This window comes from Pseudophryne corroboree, chromosome 4, assembly GCF_028390025.1.
Source record: "Pseudophryne corroboree isolate aPseCor3 chromosome 4, aPseCor3.hap2, whole genome shotgun sequence".
NCBI lineage: Eukaryota > Metazoa > Chordata > Amphibia > Anura > Myobatrachidae > Pseudophryne > Pseudophryne corroboree.
The window spans coordinates 3,195,709-3,218,721 of NC_086447.1; the positions used below are offsets into that span (position 1 = coordinate 3,195,709).

General features: G+C 47.0%; 1 protein-coding gene across 3 annotated transcripts in view; it reads right to left on the minus strand.

Annotated features, from left to right (window-relative positions):
• Nucleotides 1-536: 536 nt before the first annotated feature.
• The window catches only part of LOC134908795 (deleted in malignant brain tumors 1 protein-like), a 164,139-nt gene continuing 141,662 nt past the window's right edge, over nucleotides 537-23,013 (minus strand). Inside the window, exons 6-7 of one of the 3 annotated variants that reach the window (XM_063914917.1) lie at nucleotides 7,054-7,175; nucleotides 537-1,271 (exon numbers count right to left, since the gene is read on the minus strand). In XM_063914917.1, coding sequence (XP_063770987.1) covers nucleotides 1,230-1,271; nucleotides 7,054-7,175 — 164 coding nt within the window. In that variant the 3' untranslated portion in view covers nucleotides 537-1,229. Of the gene's footprint in view, nucleotides 1,272-6,860; nucleotides 7,176-23,013 lie in introns of all 3 variants that reach the window. The other 2 variants (XM_063914916.1, XM_063914918.1) reach the window with 2 other exon arrangements.

Sequence of the window (23,013 nt, forward strand, 5' to 3'; positions counted from 1 at the left end):
GAATGTGACCATATTATAATCGCTGTTTGCCAGGAGCTCCCTTATATTAATGTTAGTTATTGCCTCTACATTATTTGTTATCACTAGGTTGTCACAATCCGTGCAGTTTCTCTTTCATATAAAAAAGTGAGGTGATGACAGAAATTCAAGTGCGCTCAGGTTCTAGAATAAGTGTATACATGCAGCACCTTGTGATATAGAGTTGATACTTATCTTAATTTCAACTCTGGGTTTTGCAATCAAGGAGGATATTTCTGAATAGATGTTTTCCTTATACATCATACACCAATGAACATGTAAATAAATGAAAAACAATGTACATAGTGTGATATTGTTTAAAAAATGTCCCAAATAAGAACAGCAGAATACTCGATGGTATATAGAATCTATGTATCCCTAATGTTCAAATTGGAGGCTTTACCGGACGAATGCAGTTTTCAAGCACGTAATCAATGCAGAGATCCTCAGTGTTGTTATCAACGGTGCAGTCTCATTCAGATATGTGGGGACAAGAAATACGAACCCACATAGCATGATACCGTTAACACAATTTATTCAACAAACACTGGATACATAATACAAATAAAAAATAGGATTGGAGGCGTTTACCAGATCAGGAGTCTAATTTAAGCGTGTAGATCTTAAATGGAAGTGCCAGGTTCCGGATACTGGACCACCTGCAGCACTGCAGGTGGAATCCGATTCAAGCGAGCATGTATCAGGGTGATTAGTATAAATGTGAGCAGCGGCTCAGGTAAGTTATAGGTGAGTGTGCACACAGGTGATTAGTATAAATGTGAGCAGCGGCTCAGGTAAGTTAAAGGTGAGCATGTATTCAGGTGATTAGTATAAATGTGAGCAGCAGCTCAGGTAAGTTATAGGTGAGTGTGCACACAGGTGATTAGTATAAATGTGAGCAGCAGCTCAGGTAAGTTATAGGTGAGTGTGCACACAGGTGATTAGTATAAATGTGAGCAGCAGCTCAGGTAAGTTACAGGTGAGTGTGCACACAGGTGATTATTATAATTGTGAGCATCAGCTCAGGTAAGTTAAAGGTGACTGTGTACTTAGGTGAGGATGCTGTATGTCTTATCCCCTTCTTACAGCTCTTTGAGGATGTCTATCACACATGATAGTGCCATGAAACAGAAAGGTATCAGTGATTATAATGGATGAAGTGGGGGATGAATGATGCCATCATGCAGGACAGTGGCAATACCTCTGCGGGCTTATACCATCCTTAGGTCACCACTGCTAAACCGGTCACTGTTCTGTGAAACAGAAGAAAAATTTAGAGGAGCTGTTATGACAAAATACTATAATATATACAGTATACACACAACAGGCACTTATGCAGGAGACAGGGCCGCTGAGACATCAGACAGGCCCCACTACTAGATAGGGGTTGTGGTCAAATGTGGAGCCGTGGCTATGCACCACTATGCACTCCCTGTGTGACACAAAAAAGGGCTGCAGCTCCACCTTTTCAATTGACCTGGGCCTCCTAGACAGAACTGGGTAGTTTATACCTGCCCCACCTCCCCCTTACTGCCCCTGGTAGGAGAATCAGTCCAAAGTAGTGATTAGTAACTAAGCTTGTTTGACCGTCATTGGCAAATACCAGTCTGGATTCATGTAGTTTCAGGCTATTCCCCTGTGTTCCCCTCCCACCACCAATGCTCTGACTCCTCCATGCTCCCTCTGCACAACACAAAGCCACAGCCTGTGGTTAGCAATGTATTATCTGTGTGTAATACATTATTAATGTGTCTGTACCTTCACAATGGTTATATCATGTCAGTAACACACACACGGCTGACTCAGAGGTGACTGTGCACCACCTTATGGCACATATCTTGTGTGATTTACGACCATATGAATGACGTACGTTTCGCTTATGGCACATATCTTGTGTGATTGACGCTATATGAATGACGTACTTTTCGCTTATGGCACATATCTGGTGTGATTGCATACCATATGAATGACGTACGTTTCACTTATAGCATATATCTGGGGGTATATTTACTAAGAATCGTATTTGTGTCGATTTGGTGGGAGTTTAATCTCGAATTGTCCTCTTTTGTATTTTCCGATGTCAATGTGATTCGTATTGTCGAGCAGTGTTTTATGGGAGTGATTAGTAAAACACTGCCGGACTTAACAAAATGAATCCCGGCTGGATCAGTGAGATCCGTGCAGGGCTTCATTGTGTACATTATATGAAGTGTGGAAAGTGTTAAAAATAGACAAAAAATTGCATGTGGTTCCCCCTTCTAAGCATAACCATCCTTGGGCTCTTTGAGCCGGTCCTGGTTGAAAATATACAGGGGAAAATTAGCGTAGGGTCCCCCCATATTTAAACAACCAGCACCGGGCTCTGCATCCGGTCCTGGTTCAAAAAATACGGGGGACAAAAGATGTACGGGTCCTTCATATTTTTTAAACCAGCGCCGGGCTCCACTAGCCAAAGAGATAATGCCACAGCCGGGGGACATTGTTATACTGGTCCCTGCGGCCATGGCATTACCTCCCCAACTAGTCACCCCTGGCCAGGGTTCCCTGGAGGAGTGGGGACCCTTTAAATCAAGGGGTCCCCCCCTCCAGCCACCCAAGGACCAGGGGTGAAGCCCGAGGCTGTCCCCCCCATCCAAGGGTGGCGGATGGGAGGCTGATAGCCTTTATATAAAAAGAAAAAATATTGTTTTTTTTGTAGTAGAACTACAAGTCCCAGCAAGCCTCCCCACAAGCTGGTACTTGGAGAACCACAAGTACCAGCATGCAGGGAAATAACAGGCCCGCTGGTACCTGTAGTTCTACTACAAAAAAATGCCCCCAAAAAACAGAACACACACACCATGATAGTACAATTTTTATTACACACACTTACACACTCACATACTTACCTACATCGAACGCTGCGATTCACGTCCACTTGTCAATGTAAAATCCATGGATTACCTATAAAAATAAAATTATACTCACAAACAATCCAGTGTAGATCTGTCCTCTTCTTTCTCCTAGTAATCCACATACTTGTTTAAAATATCAAACTGGAAAGCCAAACCTCACAACTAAAGGGGTTCCATGTTCCCCGACTGGCGGGACCCCCCGTGACTTCTGTCAGTGAAGGTCCTGCCAGCCAATCAGGGAGTGCCACGTCATGGCATCTCCTGATTGGCTGTGCACTCCTGTCAATAAGTAGGAGCGCAATGGTTACAATCTAGATTAGCCCAGCTCCATTATAACCAATGATGGGAACTTTGCAGTCTGCAGTTAACTGCAAAGTTAATTGGGGTCACTCTTGTGGGTTACGTGGATTACGAGGAGAAAGAAGAGGGCAGATCTACACTGGATTGTTTGTGAGTATAATTTCATTTTTACAGGTAATCCATGGATTCTACATGGACAAGTGGGCGTGAATCGCATCGTTGGATGTAGGTAAGTATGTGAGTGTGTAAGTGTGTGTAATTAAAATTGTACTTTCACGGTATCTGTGTTCTGGGGTTTTGGGGTATTTTTTTGTAGTAGAACTACAGGTACCAGCGGGCCCGTTATTTCCCCGCATGCTGGTACTTGTGGTTCTCCAAGTACCAGCTTGCGGGGGAGGCTTGCTGGGACTTGTAGTTCTACTACAGAAAACAATATTCTTTCTTTTTACACAAAGGCTATCAGCCTCCCATCCACTGCCCACAGATGGGGGGACAGCCTCGGGTTTCACCCCTGGTCCTTGGGTGGCTGAAGGGGTCACCACTCCTCCGGGGAACCCCGGCCAGGGGTGACTAGTTGGGGGGGTAATGCCACGGCCGCAGGGACCAGTATAACAGTGTCCTACGGCTGTGGCATTATCTCTCTGGCTAGTGGAGCCCGGTGCTGGTTTAAAAAATACGGGGGACCACCACATCTTTTGTCCTCTGTATTTTTTGAACCAGGACCAGACGCAGAGCCCGGTGCTGGTTGTTTAAATATGGGGGGACCCTATGCTAATTTTCCCCTGTATTTTTTCAACCGGTACCGGCTCAAGAGCCCGAGGTTGGTTATGCTTAGGAGGGGGGACCCCACGCAAATTTTTCTGGTGATTTTTAACCTTTTCACACCCCTTCTTACTGATAAGCATGCACGGATCCCACTGATCCGTGCATGCCTATCAGAATACGGATAAAAAAAGCAGGTCTATTTGAAAACTGCTTTTTTTTACGAATTCTAACATTTCCCGGCAGTGTTTGGCTATTGACGGCAGTGATTGTAAATACGAATTCTTAGTAAATTACCGAGTTATATAAAATAACAGGCGTGTTTAACCGATGGTGTATTCATTCGTATTTGTGAACTCTGCCATTAAAACAAATACAAATGCCCTCATCACTGCCGAGATTTCTGTTTAGTAAATTCCCGAGATGACACTTTGAAAAAACAAAACAAATCGAACAAAATCGGGAGCTTGGCAAATATACCCCCTTATGTGACTGCAGACCATATGAATGACGTACGTTTCACTTGTGGCACATATCTTGTGTGATTGACTACCATAAGAATGACATAAGTTTCGCTATTGCACATATCTTCTGTGATTGCAGACCATACGATTGACGTACGTTTCTCTTACAGTCACTGTAATGTAGTTGGTCGGCAATATGTTGGAACAAACATTCCCTGCATGTTTGGAGTGTAATTAGGTGAGTGCAGAACATGTATGAAGGTTTTTATATAAATGGCGTGTCCCATACCTCAGGCACCGCAGCCGTCTGTAGCTCCATCTAACAACAGGAACATCCCCACATTTGTTAGGGGGAATACCTATTACATGATGAGCAGGATTCTGATAGGGGGAATATGGCGCTGTACAGTGAGACCTTATGCAGTGTTATCATTACCGTAATAAAGGGGATGGCCCATTCTAGATTAATCTTATTATAAGTCTGTTGTCACTGTTATTACACTGCACTGTGCCATATTCCGCGGAGTCCCACCACCATGTCCTATTAGTCTCTCTACCAAATGTGCTGATGCTCTGGTTGTCAGACTGAGCTACATGCACTCAGGATAGGGTTGTCCTCATTATAGACAGTCTGTATATACTGTACATAGCACGCTTGTACACTTACTTTCAGAACATGCATGACCATGTAGTTGTGCCCCCTCTTATAAATAACATGTTATAGTGATAATGTTGTATGTACATTCAATAGTGATAATATTGGCCCTCATTCCGAGTTGATCGGTCGCAAGGCGAATTTAGCAGAGTTACACACGCTAAGCCTACGCCTACTGGGAGTGAATCTTAGCTTCTTAAAATTGCGACCGATGTATTCGCAATATTGCGATTACTAACTACTTAGCAGTTTCAGAGTAGCTTCAGACTTACTCTGCCTGTGCGATCAGTTCAGTGCTTGTCGTTCCTGGTTGACGTCACAAACACACCCAGCGTTCGCCCAGGCACTCCCACCGTTTCCCCGGCCACTCCTGCGTTTTTTCTGGAAACGGTAGCGTTTTCAGCCACACGCCCCTGAAACGCCGTGTTTCCGCCCAGTAACACCCATTTCCTGTCAATCACATTACGATCGCCGGAGCGATGAAAAAGCCGTGAGTAAAATTACTTTCTTCATAGTAAAGTTACTTGGCGCAGTCGCAGTGCGAACATTGCGCATGCGTACTAAGCGGATTTTCACTGCGATGCGATGAAAAATACCGAGCGAACAACTCGGAATGAGGGCCATTGTGCGTACATGTACACATGTGATAGTGATAATGTCGTGTGAACACGTGATAGTGATAATGCTGTGTGTACATGTGCACATGTGATAGTGATAATGTGTGTACATGTACACATGTGATAGTAATGTGTGCACAGGTGATAGTGATAATGTTGTGTGCACATGTGATAGTGATAATGTCATGTGTACATGTGTACATTCGATAGAGATAATGGGGGTCATTTCGAGTTGATCGCACGCTGACGTTTTTCCGCAGAACAGCGATCATGTAAAAAAACGGCAAAACTGCGCATGCGTATGCACCGCAATGTGCAGGCGTGTCATACAGGTACAAAGAGCATTGTTGTTGTGCAATGGATCTAGTGAAGAATCCATTCGCTCAGCCAATCACAAGGAGATTGACAGAAAGAGGGCGTTTATGGGTGTCAACTGACCATTTTCTGGGAATGGTAGGGAAAACGCAGGCGTGTCTGGGCGTTTGGAGGGCGGGTGTCTGACGTCAATTCCGGGACCAAAAAGACTGAAGTGATCGCAGCGTCTGAGTAAGTCCAGCGCTACTCAGAAACTGCACAAACTGTTTTTGCAGAGCTCGGCTGCACAGGCGTTCGCACGCTTGCAAAGCGAATATACACTCCCCCGTGGGTGGTGACTATGCGTTTGTACAGCTGCTAAAAGTAGCTAGCGAGCGATCAACTCGGAATGACCCCCCATGTCGTGTGTACATGTACACGTGATAGTGATAATGTCATGTGCACATGTGATAATGTTGTGTGCACACATGACAGTGATAATGTGTGCACATGTGATAGTGATAATGTTGTGTACATGTGCATATGTGATAGTAATAATGTGTGCACACATGATAGTGATAATGTCATGTGTACATGTGCACATTTGATAGTGATAATGTTGTGTATACATGTGATAGTGATAATGTTGTGTGCACATATGACAGTGATAATGTGTGCACATGTGATTGTGATAATGTTGTGTACATGTGCATGTGATAGTGATAATGTTGTGTGCACATGTGATGGTGATAATGTTGTGTGCACATGTGATGGTGATAATGTGTACATGTGCACGTGGCAGTGATTATGTTGTGTGTACACGTGTAGTAGCCATGTACACACATCACCATCTCACCTGCACACACCACGCCAGCATCCTGTGAGTGGACACAGAGGCTCTTCCGGGACACCACAGCTCCGCACTGGGACAGGGCAGTCTCCGAGCCATTGCAGAAAATCCTCTCCAGCCAAATTTGCCCAGATCCGGGTCCGAAATAAGCCCCTACTGGTGCCCGCTCTGCAGGTCCGCAGCCGACTTGCTTACACACCACGTTGGCATCAGAGAGATCCCAGTGCTCATCACACACCGTCCCCCACTTCTCCTTGTAGAAGACCTCTACCCGTCCAGAACAGGCGTTGTGTCCATCCACCAGTCTCACCTGGGATATCACTGGGGCACAAGAGGTATAAACACATTATAGGGTACCGGCCTCCCAAGGTTAGCTATGTGCTGTGTGCTGATACATGCTACTATGTGCTGCTATGTTCTATGTGCTGCTACATGCTGCTATATTCTATGTGCTGATGTGTGATGCTGTGTGCTGCTACGTGTTGCTATGTTCTGTGTGCTGGTGTGTGATGATACGTGCTGCTATGTTCTGTGTGCTGCTATGTGTTGCTATGTTCTGTGTGCTGATGTGTGATGCTGTGTGCTGCTATGTTCTGTGTGCTGCTATGTGTTGCTATGTTCTGTGTGCTGATGTGTCATGCTACGTGCTGCTACGTTCTGTGTGCTGCTATGTGCTGTGTGCTGCTATGTTACATAGAAACATAGAATTTGACGGCAGATAAGAACCACTTGGCCCATCTAGTCTGCCCATTTTTATTTATTTTTTACATTATTTTTATCTCTAATCTTATTTGATCCTTATTTCTTTGTAAGGATATGTTCTGTGTGCTGATGTGTGAAGCTACGTGCTGTGTGCTGCTATGTTCTATGTGCTGATGTGTTCTGCTATGTTCTGTGTGCTGATGTGTGATGCTATGTGTGATACGTTCTGCTATGTGCTGATACGTTCTGCTATGTGCTGATATGTGCTGCTATGTTCTGATACGTTCTGCTATGGGTTGCTATGGGCTGATACGTTCTATGTGCTGATACATTCTGCTATGTGCTGATACATTCTGTGATGCTGCTGTGTGCTGATACATTCTGCGATGTGCTGATACGTTCTGCTATGTGATTGCTATGTGCTGATAAATTCTATATGCTTATACGTGCTGCTATGTGCTGATGTGTGATGCTGCTGTGTGCTGATACATTCTGCTATGTGCCGATATGTTCTGCTATGCGCTGATATGTGCTGATGTGTGATGCTGTTATGTGCTGCTGTGTGCTGATACGTGCTGCTATGTGCTGATACATTATGCTATGTGCTGATACGTTCTGCTAAGCGCTGATACGTTCTATGTGCTGATATGTGCTGCTATTGTATGTGCAGATACATTCTGCTATGTGCAGATACATGTTGCTATGTGCTGATACGTGTTGCTATGTGCTGATATGTGCTGCTATGGGCTGATACATGCTGCTATGGGCTGATATGTGCTGCTATGGGCTGATATGTGCTGCTATGGGCTGATGGGTGATGCTGCAGTGTGCTGATACATTCTGCTATGTGATTATACGTGCTGCTATGTGCTGATACATTCTATATGCTTATATGTGCTGCTATGTGCTGATACATTCTGCTATGTGCTAATACATTCTGCTATGTGCTGATGTGTGATGCTGCTGTGTGCTGATACGTGCTGCTATGTGCTGATACATGCTAATACGTTCTATGTCCTGATACGTTCTGCTATGTGCTGATACATTTTATGTGCTGATACTAGAGATGAGCGGGTTCGGTTTCTCTGAATCCGAACCCGCCAGAACTTCATGTTTTTTTTCACGAGTCCGAGCGACTCGGATCTTCCCGCCTTGCTCGGTTAACCCGAGCGCGCCCGAACGTCATCATGACGCTGTCGGATTCTCGCGAGGCTCGGATTCTATCGCGAGACTCGGATTCTATATAAGGAGCCGCGCGTCGCCGCCATTTTCACACGTGCATTGAGATTGATAGGGAGAGGACGTGGCTGGCGTCCTCTCCGTTTAGACACTTGATTTACTAATTTTGGGGAGCATTAGGAGTACTCAGTAGTGTACAGTGCAGAGTTTTGCTGATAGTGACCAGTGACCACCACTTTTATTTATAATCCGTTCTCTGCCTGAAAAAAGCGATACACAGCACACAGTGACTCAGTCACATACATACCATATCTGTGTGCACTGCTCAGGCTCAGGCCAGTGTGCTGCATCATCTATATATATTATATATCTGTCTGACTGCTCAGCTCACACAGCTTATAATTGTGGGGGAGACTGGGGAGCACTACTGCAGTGCCAGTTATAGGTTATAGCAGGAGCCAGGAGTACATAATATTATATTAAAATTAAACAGTGCACACTTTTGCTGCAGGAGTGCCACTGCCAGTGTGACTAGTGACCAGTGACCTGACCACCAGTATATAATATTAGTAGTATACTATCTCTTTATCAACCAGTCTATATTAGCAGCAGACACAGTACAGTGCGGTAGTTCACGGCTGTGGCTACCTCTGTGTCGGCACTCGGCAGCCCGTCCATAATTGTATATACCAGTGACCTAACCGTGGTTTTTTTTTCTTTCTTTATACATACATACTAGTTACGAGTATACTATCTCTTTATCAACCAGTCTATATATTAGCAGCAGACACAGTACAGTGCGGTAGTTCACGGCTGTGGCTACCTCTGTGTCGGCACTCGGCAGCCCGTCCATAATTGTATATACCAGTGACCTAACCGTGGTTTTTTTTTCTTTCTTTATACATACATACTAGTTACGAGTATACTATCTCTTTATCAACCAGTCTATATATTAGCAGCAGACACAGTACAGTGCGGTAGTTCACGGCTGTGGCTACCTCTGTGTCGGCACTCGGCAGCCCGTCCATAATTGTATATACCAGTGACCTAACCGTGGTTTTTTTTTCTTTCTTTATACATACATACTAGTTACGAGTATACTATCTCTTTATCAACCAGTCTATATATTAGCAGCAGACACAGTACAGTGCGGTAGTTCACGGCTGTGGCTACCTCTGTGTCGGCACTCGGCAGCCCGTCCATAATTGTATATACCAGTGACCTAACCGTGGTTTTTTTTTCTTTCTTTATACATACATACTAGTTACGAGTATACTATCTCTTTATCAACCAGCCTATATATTAGCAGCAGACACAGTACAGTGCGGTAGTTCACGGCTGTGGCTACCTCTGTGTCGGCACTCGGCAGCCCGTCCATAATTGTATATACCACCTAACCGTGGTTTTTTTTTCTTTCTTTATACATACATACTAGTTACGAGTATACTATCTCTTTATCAACCAGTCTATATATTAGCAGCAGACACAGTACAGTGCGGTAGTTCACGGCTGTGGCTACCTCTGTGTCGGCACTCGGCAGCCCGTCCATAATTGTATATACCACCTAACCGTGGTTTTTTTTTCTTTCTTTATACATACATACTAGTTACGAGTATACTATCTCTTTATCAACCAGTCTATATATTAGCAGCAGACACAGTACAGTGCGGTAGTTCACGGCTGTGGCTACCTCTGTGTCGGCACTCGGCAGCCCGTCCATAATTGTATATACCACCTAACCGTGGTTTTTTTTTCTTTCTTTATACATACATACTAGTTACGAGTATACTATCTCTTTATCAACCAGTCTATATATTAGCAGCAGACACAGTACAGTGCGGTAGTTCACGGCTGTGGCTACCTCTGTGTCGGCACTCGGCAGCCCGTCCATAATTGTATATACCACCTAACCGTGGTTTTTTTTTCTTTCTTTATACATACATACTAGTTACGAGTATACTATCTCTTTATCAACCAGTCTATATATTAGCAGCAGACACAGTACAGTGCGGTAGTTCACGGCTGTGGCTACCTCTGTGTCGGCACTCGGCAGCCCGTCCATAATTGTATACTAGTATCCAATCCATCCATCTCCATTGTTTACCTGAGGTGCCTTTTAGTTGTGCCTATTAAAATATGGAGAACAAAAATGTTGAGGTTCCAAAATTAGGGAAAGATCAAGATCCACTTCCACCTCGTGCTGAAGCTGCTGCCACTAGTCATGGCCGAGACGATGAAATGCCAGCAACGTCGTCTGCCAAGGCCGATGCCCAATGTCATAGTACAGAGCATGTCAAATCCAAAACACCAAATATCAGTAAAAAGCCTCTTTTTTTCTTTGCGTCATGTGCTGTTTGGGGAGGGTTTTTTGGAAGGGACATCCTGCGTGACACTGCAGTGCCACTCCTAGATGGGCCCGGTGTTTGTGTCGGCCACTAGGGTCGCTAATCTTACTCACACAGCTACCTCATTGCGCCTCTTTTTTTCTTTGCGTCATGTGCTGTTTGGGGAGGGTTTTTTGGAAGGGACATCCTGCGTGACACTGCAGTGCCACTCCTAGATGGGCCCGGTGTTTGTGTCGGCCACTAGGGTCGCTTATCTTACTCACACAGCGACCTCGGTGCAAATTTTAGGACTAAAAATAATATTGTGAGGTGTGAGGTATTCAGAATAGACTGAAAATGAGTGTAAATTATGGTTTTTGAGGTTAATAATACTTTGGGATCAAAATGACCCCCAAATTCTATGATTTAAGCTGTTTTTTAGTGTTTTTTGAAAAAAACACCCGAATCCAAAACACACCCGAATCCGACAAAAAAAATTCGGTGAGGTTTTGCCAAAACGCGTTCGAACCCAAAACACGGCCGCGGAACCGAACCCAAAACCAAAACACAAAACCCGAAAAATTTCAGGCGCTCATCTCTATATGTAGCAGTGAGCGGGGGGGAGCAGGTACACAGCTGCAGCGCATGGTAAGGTCAGAGCCTGGTGCAGGGCACAGTCTTGTTGTACATACAAACAAATGTGTGAAGTATATTTGAATGTCTTTAAAGAGCAAAGTGCACTTACTTTGCTGCTTGTGTTCCAGGGGGAATCCAGGGCTCTGTGTGGGCTGCTAGACACCCCCAGCCCTCTCCCACAAACACAGAGTGTCTTCCCAAATAGCCTCCACGCTGGCAGTTGCATGGGAAGGCAAAGGAAAGAGTCAGCTCCCCAGCCAGATAACTATTTTCCTGGAGCTCCATATGGCTCTACCTCGGTGGGCAAGAAACCCGGCCAGGGGTTCTGGGCTGCCCATCTCTGGAGCTCCGTTTCAGGCTAGAGATGGTGAGGTGGGTTCCGTGGCAGATTCTTGTAGAAGATTTTTGGAGGGAAACTTTCCTCAACCCTGGACGAACCGACTCCTGAGGGGCGACCAAAACCCTAGGTGGGGACAGTCACAGGGGACAACTGTGCATGTGTCGAAGGCTTGCACAGCACATGCATGTACAGTGATTGGTTAGAGGAACCAGGGAGGGATTACCCCAGTGGTATGGTGTGTAGAATGGAGATAAAAAGGGGGCCTGTATTCTATTCTATTCTGCTGGGAACATCTTTTTTTATGCTGGTTCCCCTGGCAACAGGGAAGAGTTCTTTTTAGCGCTTTGAGCAATTAAATAGCTTTGCCTTCAAGATGACGATTGCCTTCCATCTTGTGACAACCAGGAATGCATTAAAGCAGTCCCGTTCTCCAGATGTCCAGGGTAAGGCCAGCGTCTCCAAGCTTCATTCTCTGCCAGGCCACTGTGGAGGATCTGGTCCAGGTCGGTGACCAGCGGGGGTCAACTGACGCCAGACAGGAGGTGTGGCATACACAGCAGAAACATGGTTCCAGGCACCACGGACTAGGAGCCTGGTGGTGGCAGCAACATACCCACCCTCTGCGCAGCCAGTAACACGTGGTTATTGATTGTGAGAGAGAATCCCCTATTGGCCTGGTCCCATGTGACTCAAACCCAATCTGTGATTGTTAGCGTAGCCAGTGAGGGCGAGAAGACGTCCGGTCACAGACCTATAGGCGCCAGAGGCCATATCTGAATGTAGTAACCGTGCCGTTAAATGTGAACGATTAATGCGTCTTGGTGTGCCACGGAGAGGCTTTGTGGTAACTTGAGCCTTTGCAGCTGGGATCACCACACATTGGGGGACTGGGAAAGCCAGGCTCCTGGTGCGGAGAGGGGACCAGGTGTGACTGTGGGGTCTGCAGTTAACCCCTGGAGGACTGGGGGATTGTGAGCAGCGCAGCAGCAGGAGGATCGGCACCAGGCACCGTGCGGATATAAAAGATAATATTATTCTTCAGTTTGTGTTGCAGCCTCGGGTCACCTCCGGTGGCCCCGGCAATGCAGCATGTTAACCCCTGGTGCACTGAACCAGGGGACTGTGTATAAAGTAGAGATGAGCGCCTGAAATTTTTCGGGTTTTGTGTTTTGGTTTTGGGTTCGGTTCCGCGGCCGTGTTTTGGGTTCGACCGCGTTTTGGCAAAACCTCACCGAATTTTTTTTGTCGGATTCGGGTGTGTTTTGGATTCGGGTGTTTTTTTCAAAAAACCCTAAAAAACAGCTTAAATCATAGAATTTGGGGGTAATTTTGATCCCAAAGTATTATTAACCTCAAAAAACATAATTTACACTCATTTTCAGCCTATTCTGAACACATCACACCTCACAATATTATTTTTAGTCCTAAAATTTGCACCAAGGTCGCTGGATGACTAAGCTAAGCGACACTAGTGGCCGACACAAACACCTGGCCCATCTAGGAGTGGCACTGCAGTGTCACGCAGGATGTCCCTTCCAAAAAAACCTCCCCAATCAGCACATGACGCAAAGAAAAAAAGAGGCGCAATGAGGTAGCTGACTGTGTGAGTAAGATAAGCGACCCTAGTGGCCGACACAAACACCGGGCCCATTTAGGAGTGGCACTGCAGTGTCACGCAGGATGTCCCTTCCAAAAAACCCTCCCCAATCAGCACATGACGCAAAGAAAAAAAGAGGCGCAATGAGGTAGCTGACTGTGTGAGTAAGATTAGCGACCCTAGTGGCCGACACAAACACCGGGCCCATTTAGGAGTGGCACTGCAGTGTCACGCAGGATGTCCCTTCCAAAAAACCCTCCCCAATCAGCACATGACGCAAAGAAAAAAAGAGGCGCAATGAGGTAGCTGACTGTGTGAGTAAGATTAGCGACCCTAGTGGCCGACACAAACACCGGGCCCATTTAGGAGTGGCACTGCAGTGTCACGCAGGATGTCCCTTCCAAAAAACCCTCCCCAATCAGCACATGACGCAAAGAAAAAAAGAGGCGCAATGAGGTAGCTGACTGTGTGAGTAAGATTAGCGACCCTAGTGGCCGACACAAACACCGGGCCCATTTAGGAGTGGCACTGCAGTGTCACGCAGGATGTCCCTTCCAAAAAACCCTCCCCAATCAGCACATGACGCAAAGAAAAAAAGAGGCGCAATGAGGTAGCTGACTGTGTGAGTAAGATTAGCGACCCTAGTGGCCGACACAAACACCGGGCCCATTTAGGAGTGGCACTGCAGTGTCACGCAGGATGTCCCTTCCAAAAAACCCTCCCCAATCAGCACATGACGCAAAGAAAAAAAGAGGCGCAATGAGGTAGCTGACTGTGTGAGTAAGATTAGCGACCCTAGTGGCCGACACAAACACCGGGCCCATTTAGGAGTGGCACTGCAGTGTCACGCAGGATGTCCCTTCCAAAAAACCCTCCCCAATCAGCACATGACGCAAAGAAAAAAAGAGGCGCAATGAGGTAGCTGACTGTGTGAGTAAGATTAGCGACCCTAGTGGCCGACACAAACACCGGGCCCATTTAGGAGTGGCACTGCAGTGTCACGCAGGATGTCCCTTCCAAAAAACCCTCCCCAATCAGCACATGACGCAAAGAAAAAAAGAGGCGCAATGAGGTAGCTGACTGTGTGAGTAAGATTAGCGACCCTAGTGGCCGACACAAACACCGGGCCCATTTAGGAGTGGCACTGCAGTGTCACGCAGGATGTCCCTTCCAAAAAACCCTCCCCAATCAGCACATGACGCAAAGAAAAAAAGAGGCGCAATGAGGTAGCTGACTGTGTGAGTAAGATTAGCGACCCTAGTGGCCGACACAAACACCGGGCCCATTTAGGAGTGGCACTGCAGTGTCACGCAGGATGTCCCTTCCAAAAAACCCTCCCCAAACAGCACATGACGCAAAGAAAAATAAAAGAAAAAAGAGGTGCAAGATGGAATTGTCCTTGGGCCCTCCCACCCACCCTTATGTTGTATAAACAAAACAGGACATGCACACTTTAACCAACCCATCATTTCAGTGACAGGGTCTGCCACACGACTGTGACTGATATGACGGGTTGGTTTGGACCCCCCCCAAAAAAGAAGCAATTAATCTCTCCTTGCACAAACTGGCTCTACAGAGGCAAGATGTCCACCTCATCATCACCCTCCGATATATCACCGTGTACATCCCCCTCCTCACAGATTATCAATTCGTCCCCACTGGAATCCACCATCTCAGCTCCCTGTGTACTTTGTGGAGGCAATTGCTGCTGGTCAATGTCTCCGCGGAGGAATTGATTATAATTCATTTTAATGAACATCATCTTCTCCACATTTTCTGGATGTAACCTCGTACGCCGATTGCTGACAAGGTGAGCGGCGGCACTAAACACTCTTTCGGAGTACACACTTGTGGGAGGGCAACTTAGGTAGAATAAAGCCAGTTTGTGCAATGGCCTCCAAATTGCCTCTTTTTCCTGCCAGTATAAGTATGGACTGTGTGACGTGCCTACTTGGATGCGGTCACTCATATAATCCTCCACCATTCTTTCAATGGTGAGAGAATCATATGCAGTGACAGTAGACGACATGTCCGTAATCGTTGTCAGGTCCTTCAGTCCGGACCAGATGTCAGCATCAGCAGTCGCTCCAGACTGCCCTGCATCACCGCCAGCGGGTGGGCTCGGAATTCTGAGCCTTTTCCTCGCACCCCCAGTTGCAGGAGAATGTGAAGGAGGAGATGTTGACAGGTCGCGTTCCGCTTGACTTGACAATTTTCTCACCAGCAGGTCTTTCAACCCCAGCAGACTTGTGTCTGCCGGAAAGAGAGATCCAAGGTAGGCTTTAAATCTAGGATCGAGCACGGTGGCCAAAATGTAGTGCTCTGATTTCAACAGATTGACCACCCGTGAATCCTTGTTAAGCGAATTAAGGGCTCCATCCACAAGTCCCACATGCCTAGCGGAATCGCTCCGTGTTAGCTCCTCCTTCAATGTCTCCAGCTTCTTCTGCAAAAGCCTGATGAGGGGAATGACCTGACTCAGGCTGGCAGTGTCTGAACTGACTTCACGTGTGGCAAGTTCAAAGGGCATCAGAACCTTGCACAACGTTGAAATCATTCTCCACTGCGCTTGAGACAGGTGCATTCCACCTCCTATATCGTGCTCAATTGTATAGGCTTGAATGGCCTTTTGCTGCTCCTCCAACCTCTGAAGCATATAGAGGGTTAAATTCCACCTCGTTACCACTTCTTGCTTCAGATGATGGCAGGGCAGGTTCAGTAGTTTTTGGTGGTGCTCCAGTCTTCTGTACGTGGTGCCTGTACGCCGAAAGTGTCCCGCAATTTTTCTGGCCACCGACAGCATCTCTTGCACGCCCCTGTCGTTTTTTAAATAATTCTGCACCACCAAATTCAAGGTATGTGCAAAACATGGGACGTGCTGGAATTTGCCCATATTTAATGCACACACAATATTGCTGGCGTTGTCCGATGCCACAAATCCACAGGAGAGTCCAATTGGGGTAAGCCATTCCGCGATGATCTTCCTCAGTTGCCGTAAGAGGTTTTCAGCTGTGTGCGTATTCTGGAAACCGGTGATACAAAGCGTAGCCTGCCTAGGAAAGAGTTGGCGTTTGCGAGATGCTGCTACTGGTGCCGCCGCTGCTGTTCTTGCGGCGGGAGTCCATACATCTACCCAGTGGGCTGTCACAGTCATATAGTCCTGACCCTGCCCTGCTCCACTTGTCCACATGTCCGTGGTTAAGTGGACATTGGGTACAACTGCATTTTTTAGGACACTGGTGAGTCTTTTTCTGAGGTCTGTGTACATTTTCGGTATCGCCTGCCTAGAGAAGTGGAACCTAGATGGTATTTGGTAACGGGGGCACACTGCCTCAATAAATTGTCTAGTTCCCTGTGAACTAACGGCGGATACCGGACGCACGTCTAACACCAACATAGTTGTCAAGGCCTCAGTTATCCGCTTTGCAGCAGGATGACTGCTGTGATATTTCATCTTCCTCGCAAAGGACTGTTGAACAGTCAATTGCTTACTGGAAGTAGTACAAGTGGGCTTACGACTTCCCCTCTGGGATGACCATCGACTCCCAGCAGCAACAACAGCAGCGCCAGCAGCAGTAGGCGTTACACGCAAGGATGCATCGGAGGAATCCCAGGCAGGAGAGGACTCGTCAGAATTGCCAGTGACATGGCCTGCAGGACTATTGGCATTCCTGGGGAAGGAGGAAATTGACACTGAGGGAGTTGGTGGGGTGGTTTGCGTGAGCTTGGTTACAAGAGGAAGGGATTTACTGGTCAGTGGACTGCTTCCGCTGTCACCCAAAGTTTTTGAACTTGTCACTGACTTATTATGAATGCGCTGCAGGTGACGTATAAGGGAGGATGTTCCGAGGTGGTTAACGTCCTTACCCCTACTTATTACAGCTTGACAAAGGGAACACACGGCTTGACACCTGTTGTCCGCATTTCTGTTGAAATAGTTCCACACCGAAGAGCTGATTTTTTTGGTATTTTCACCAGGCATGTCAACGGCCATATTCCTCCCACGGACAACAGGTGTCTCCCCGGGTGCCTGACTTAAACAAACCACCTCACCATCAGAATCCTCCTGGTCAATTTCCTCCCCAGCGCCAGCAACACCCATATCCTCCTCATCCTGGTGTACTTCAACACTGACATCTTCAATCTGACTATCAGGAACTGGACTGCGGGTGCTCCTTCCAGCACTTGCAGGGGGCGTGCAAATGGTGGAAGGCGCATGCTCTTCACGTCCAGTGTTGGGAAGGTCAGGCATCGCAACCGACACAATTGGACTCTCCTTGTGGATTTGGGATTTCGAAGAACGCACAGTTCTTTGCGGTGCTACTGCTTTTGCCAGCTTGAGTCTTTTCATTTTTCTAGCGAGAGGCTGAGTGCCTCCATCCTCATGTGAAGCTGAACCACTAGCCATGAACATAGGCCAGGGCCTCAGCCGTTCCTTGCCACTCCGTGTGGTAAATGGCATATTGGCAAGTTTACGCTTCTCCTCCGACAATTTTATTTTAGGTTTTGGAGTCCTTTTTTTACTGATATTTGGTGTTTTGGATTTGACATGCTCTGTACTATGACATTGGGCATCGGCCTTGGCAGACGACGTTGCTGGCATTTCATCGTCTCGGCCATGACTAGTGGCAGCAGCTTCAGCACGAGGTGGAAGTGGATCTTGATCTTTCCCTAATTTTGGAACCTCAACATTTTTGTTCTCCATATTTTAATAGGCACAACTAAAAGGCACCTCAGGTAAACAATGGAGATGGATGGATACTAGTATACAATTATGGACGGACTGCTGAGTGCCGACACAGAGGTAGCTACAGCCGTGAACTACCGTACTGTGTCTGCTGCTAATATAGACTGGTTGATAAAGAGATGTCGTAGTATGTATGTATGAAGAAGAAAGGAAAAAAAACCACGGTTAGGTGGTATACAATTATGGACTGCCTGCCGAGTGCCGACACAGAGGTAGCCACAGCCGTGAACTACCGTACTGTACTGTGTCTGCTACTAATATAGACTGGTTGATAAAGAGATGTCGTAGTATGTATGTATGAAGAAGAAAGAAAAAAAAACCACGGTTAGGTGGTATACAATTATGGACGGACTGCCGAGTGCCGACACAGAGGTAGCCACAGCCGTGAACTACCGTACTGTACTGTGTCTGCTGCTAATATAGACTGGTTGATAAAGAGATGTAGTAGTATGTATGTATAAAGAAGAAAGAAAAAAAAACCACGGGTAGGTGGTATACAATTATGGACGGACTGCCGAGTGCCGACACAGAGGTAGCCACAGCCGTGAACTACCGTACTGTACTGTGTCTGCTACTAATATAGACTGGTTGATAAAGAGATGTCGTAGTATGTATGTATGAAGAAGAAAGAAAAAAAAAACACGGTTAGGTGGTATACAATTATGGACGGACTGCCGAGTGCCGACACAGAGGTAGCCACAGCCGTGAACTACCGTACTGTACTGTGTCTGCTGCTAATATAGACTGGTTGATAAAGAGATGTCGTAGTATGTATGTATAAAGAAGAAAGAAAAAAAAACCACGGTTAGGTGGTATACAATTATGGACGGACTGCCGAGTGCCGACACAGAGGTAGCCACAGCCGTGAACTACCGTACTGTACTGTGTCTGCTGCTAATATAGACTGGTTGATAAAGAGATGTCGTAGTATGTATGTATGAAGAAGAAAGAAAAAAAAACCACGGTTAGGTGGTATACAATTATGGACGGACTGCCGAGTGCCGACACAGAGGTAGCCACAGCCGTGAACTACCGTACTGTACTGTGTCTGCTGCTAATATAGACTGGTTGATAAAGAGATGTCGTAGTATGTATGTATAAAGAAGAAAGAAAAAAAAAACCACGGTTAGGTGGTATACAATTATGGACGGACTGCCGAGTGCCAACACAGAGGTAGCCACAGCCGTGAACTACCGTACTGTACTGTGTCTGCTGCTAATATAGACTGGTTGATAAAGAGATGTAGTAGTATGTATGTATAAAGAAGAAAGAAAAAAAAACCACGGGTAGGTGGTATACAATTATGGATGGACTGCCGAGTGCCGACACAGAGGTAGCTACAGCCGTGAACTACCGTACTGTGTCTGCTGCGACTGGATGATAAATAATGATATAAAAAATATATATATATCACTACTGCAGCCGGACAGGTATATATATTATATAATGACGGACCTGCTGGACACTGTCTGTCAGCAGAATGAGTTTTTTATAGAATAAAAAAAAAAACACCACACAAGTGAAGTCACACGACGAGTGTTTAACTTTTTCAGGCAATCACAATATAGTATACTACTAACTATACTGGTGGTCAGTGTGGTCAGGTCACTGGTCAGTCACACTGGCAGTGGCACTCCTGCAGCAAAAGTGTGCACTGTTTAATTTTAATATAATATGTACTCCTGGCTCCTGCTATAACCTATAACTGGCACTGCAGTGCTCCCCAGTCTCCCCCACAATTATAAGCTGTGTGAGCTGAGCACAGTCAGATATATAATATATACATAGATGATGCAGCACACTGGGCTGAGCAGTGCACACAGATATGGTATGTGACTGTCTTGTACTCCTGGCTCCTGCTATAACCTATAACTGGCACTGCAGTGCTCCCCAGTCTCCCCCACAATTATAAGCTGTGTGAGCTGAGCACAGTCAGATATATAATATATACATAGATGATGCAGGCATGCAGCACACTGGGCTGAGCAGTGCACACAGATATGGTATGTGACTGAGTCACTGTGTGTACCGTTTTTTTCAGGCAGAGAACGGATATATTAAATAAAACAACTGCACTGCTGGTGGTCACTGTGGTCAGTCACTAAACTCTGCACTCTCTTCTACAGTATCAGCCTCAGGTCAATCTCTCTCTCTCTCTCCTAATCTAAATGGAGAGGACGCCAGCCACGTCCTCTCCCTATCAATCTCAATGCACGTGTGAAAATGGCGGCGACGCGCGGCTCCTTATATAGAATCCGAGTCTCGCGAGAATCCGACAGCGTCATGATGACGTTCGGGCGCGCTCGGGTTAACCGAGCAAGGCGGGAAGATCCGAGTCGCTCGGACCCGTGAAAAAAAACATGAAGTTCGTGCGGGTTCGGATTCAGAGAAACCGAACCCGCTCATCTCTAGTATAAAGAGCATCCCAGCACTGGAAGGGTTAAGGTTCCATCACTCAGCGCTGGGCACTGGGGCTCGTGTAATAAATGTACATGTGCCCAAATAAAGTATATAAATATATTTCTGCAATCACCCGTACCCCACAAGCTCGCTGCCTAGGTGTCATCCCTGACTCTGATCTGTCCTTTATCCCCACATTCAATCTGTCTCATGTTACATACATCTAAGAAACATATCCAAAATACGCCCTTATCTTACACAAGACACAGCAAAAACTCTAATCCATGCTCTCATCATCTCCCGCATTGATTATTGTAATAGTCTCCTGACCGGTCTTCCCAAACATAAGCTCTCACCACTACAATCCATTCTGAATGCAGCTGCGAGGCTAATCTTCCTCGCTAGACGTTCATCGTCTGCAGATCCGCTCTGTCAGTCCCTCCATTGGTTACCTCCATTCTACCGTATTAAATATAAAACACTTTTACTCACATACAAGGCTATTAACCAAACTGCACCAACATACATCTCCTCACTCATCTCAAAATATCTCCCTACCCGACCTCTCCGCTCTGCACAAGATCTACGTCTCTCATCCACACGCATTACTTGTTCACACTCAAAATTACAGGACTTTACCTGGGCTTCACCCACTCTGTGGAATGCCCTCCCACGGACAATAAGACTCGCCTCTAGTCTCCAAACCTTTAAATGTTCCCTGAAAACTCACCTCTTCAGACAAGCCTATCAAATTCCAGACCCACCCACATAACCTTCAGTGCTTCCCTATCTAATTACATCCTCTGTACAGTACAGATAACATCACATATCTTGTCTTTCTTTAGTCTCACATCCTCCTGACACTTGGATAACTTTGTGGGGTATCATCATACAACCCATTAAGAACCTAGCAATCTGGTGGACCATTATGCAATAGGTAGCATCTATCCTTGTGTATCTATGCCTATTTCCCTATAGATTGTAAGCTTGCGAGCAGGGCCCTCCTACCTCTATGTCTGTCTGTTTTTACCCAGTTTTGTTCTATTACTGTTGTTCTAATTGTAAAGCGCAACGGAATATGCTGCGCTATATAAGAAACTGTTAATAATAATAACTGTTAATAATAATATTTGTAAAATGTATATGTAGCACTGAGCCGGGACCACAGATCCTGAGCTGCAATGGCCAAAGCCTGGTGCAGGACACCAGCCACAAATCAAACATACTAAAGTCTATTTAAAAATGTTTAATGAATGTATATACTGATAAGAATGCGGTCTTCCTGGTGGTCTAGGGGGAATCGAAGAGAGTATTGACTGCATAGGAGAGAAAAGAGTTAAACATCTGGGGAGGGGTGGACCTAGCAGTGAGGAAAGTACAGCCTTCTTTAAGGGGAGGGCTTGATATATATAGGGAAGGTGAAGCCATCTTAAGTCTCTTGGTGATCTGGTTTTGGTGAGTGCTGCAGTGCCAGCAAAACTTGTTTATTAGGTATTCGTGCTGTGTCACCAGGATATACTGTCCCCTCTCTTTTGTACTCTCCTCTCCAGCATCCCAGGGTGTCCCTCACTGTTTTGATCGAAACTAAAATATTGTGGCTGCTGTTATGTCCGCTCGCCCCCAGCGCGTGCTAAGGGCCCCGGCTCGGTTCCGTGGGTCGGACGGCCGAGCGGGCCCTGAGGCGGCGGTGGGCGGTGTGGGGGACGGGGCTCCATCCCCTAGGGCCTTATCAGATGCGCCCACAGGCAGCGCTGGCGGGGCCCGGGCGGACTCGCCGCCGGGTGCCGAGTTGGGCACTCCGGCCAGATGTGGGCGGCGTGGGGGACCAGGGGTCCCTGCAGGCCGCTCGAGTGTCGGCGGGCGGCGGCCGTCCCCGCCGGGAGCCGCCGAGCCCGGGGTCATGGCGGGCGCCCGCGGGCGCGCCACGGGGGGCGCCAGTGTGCAGCAGGCTCAGTCTCTCCTTCCCCGCCGCGGTCGGCTGTTCGGGCCGGGCGGGGGGAGAGGAGGTCTCAGGGAGCTGGCGGTCGCCGCGCGGGGACTATTCAGGAGCCTCGCGCGGCGGCTGAGCAGGGGGAGCAGTCCGGGAGGCCGTTGGCGGGTGGACGTGGGGCGCGCGCTCGTGGGGCGCGCGCTCGAGGTGCGCGCGCGCCCACGCTCGCTCCGGGCGCCGCTGGCCGCCACGTGCGCGCGCAGCGGCGCCAGCAGTGCACGGATCAACCTCTTCTTCTCCCCGG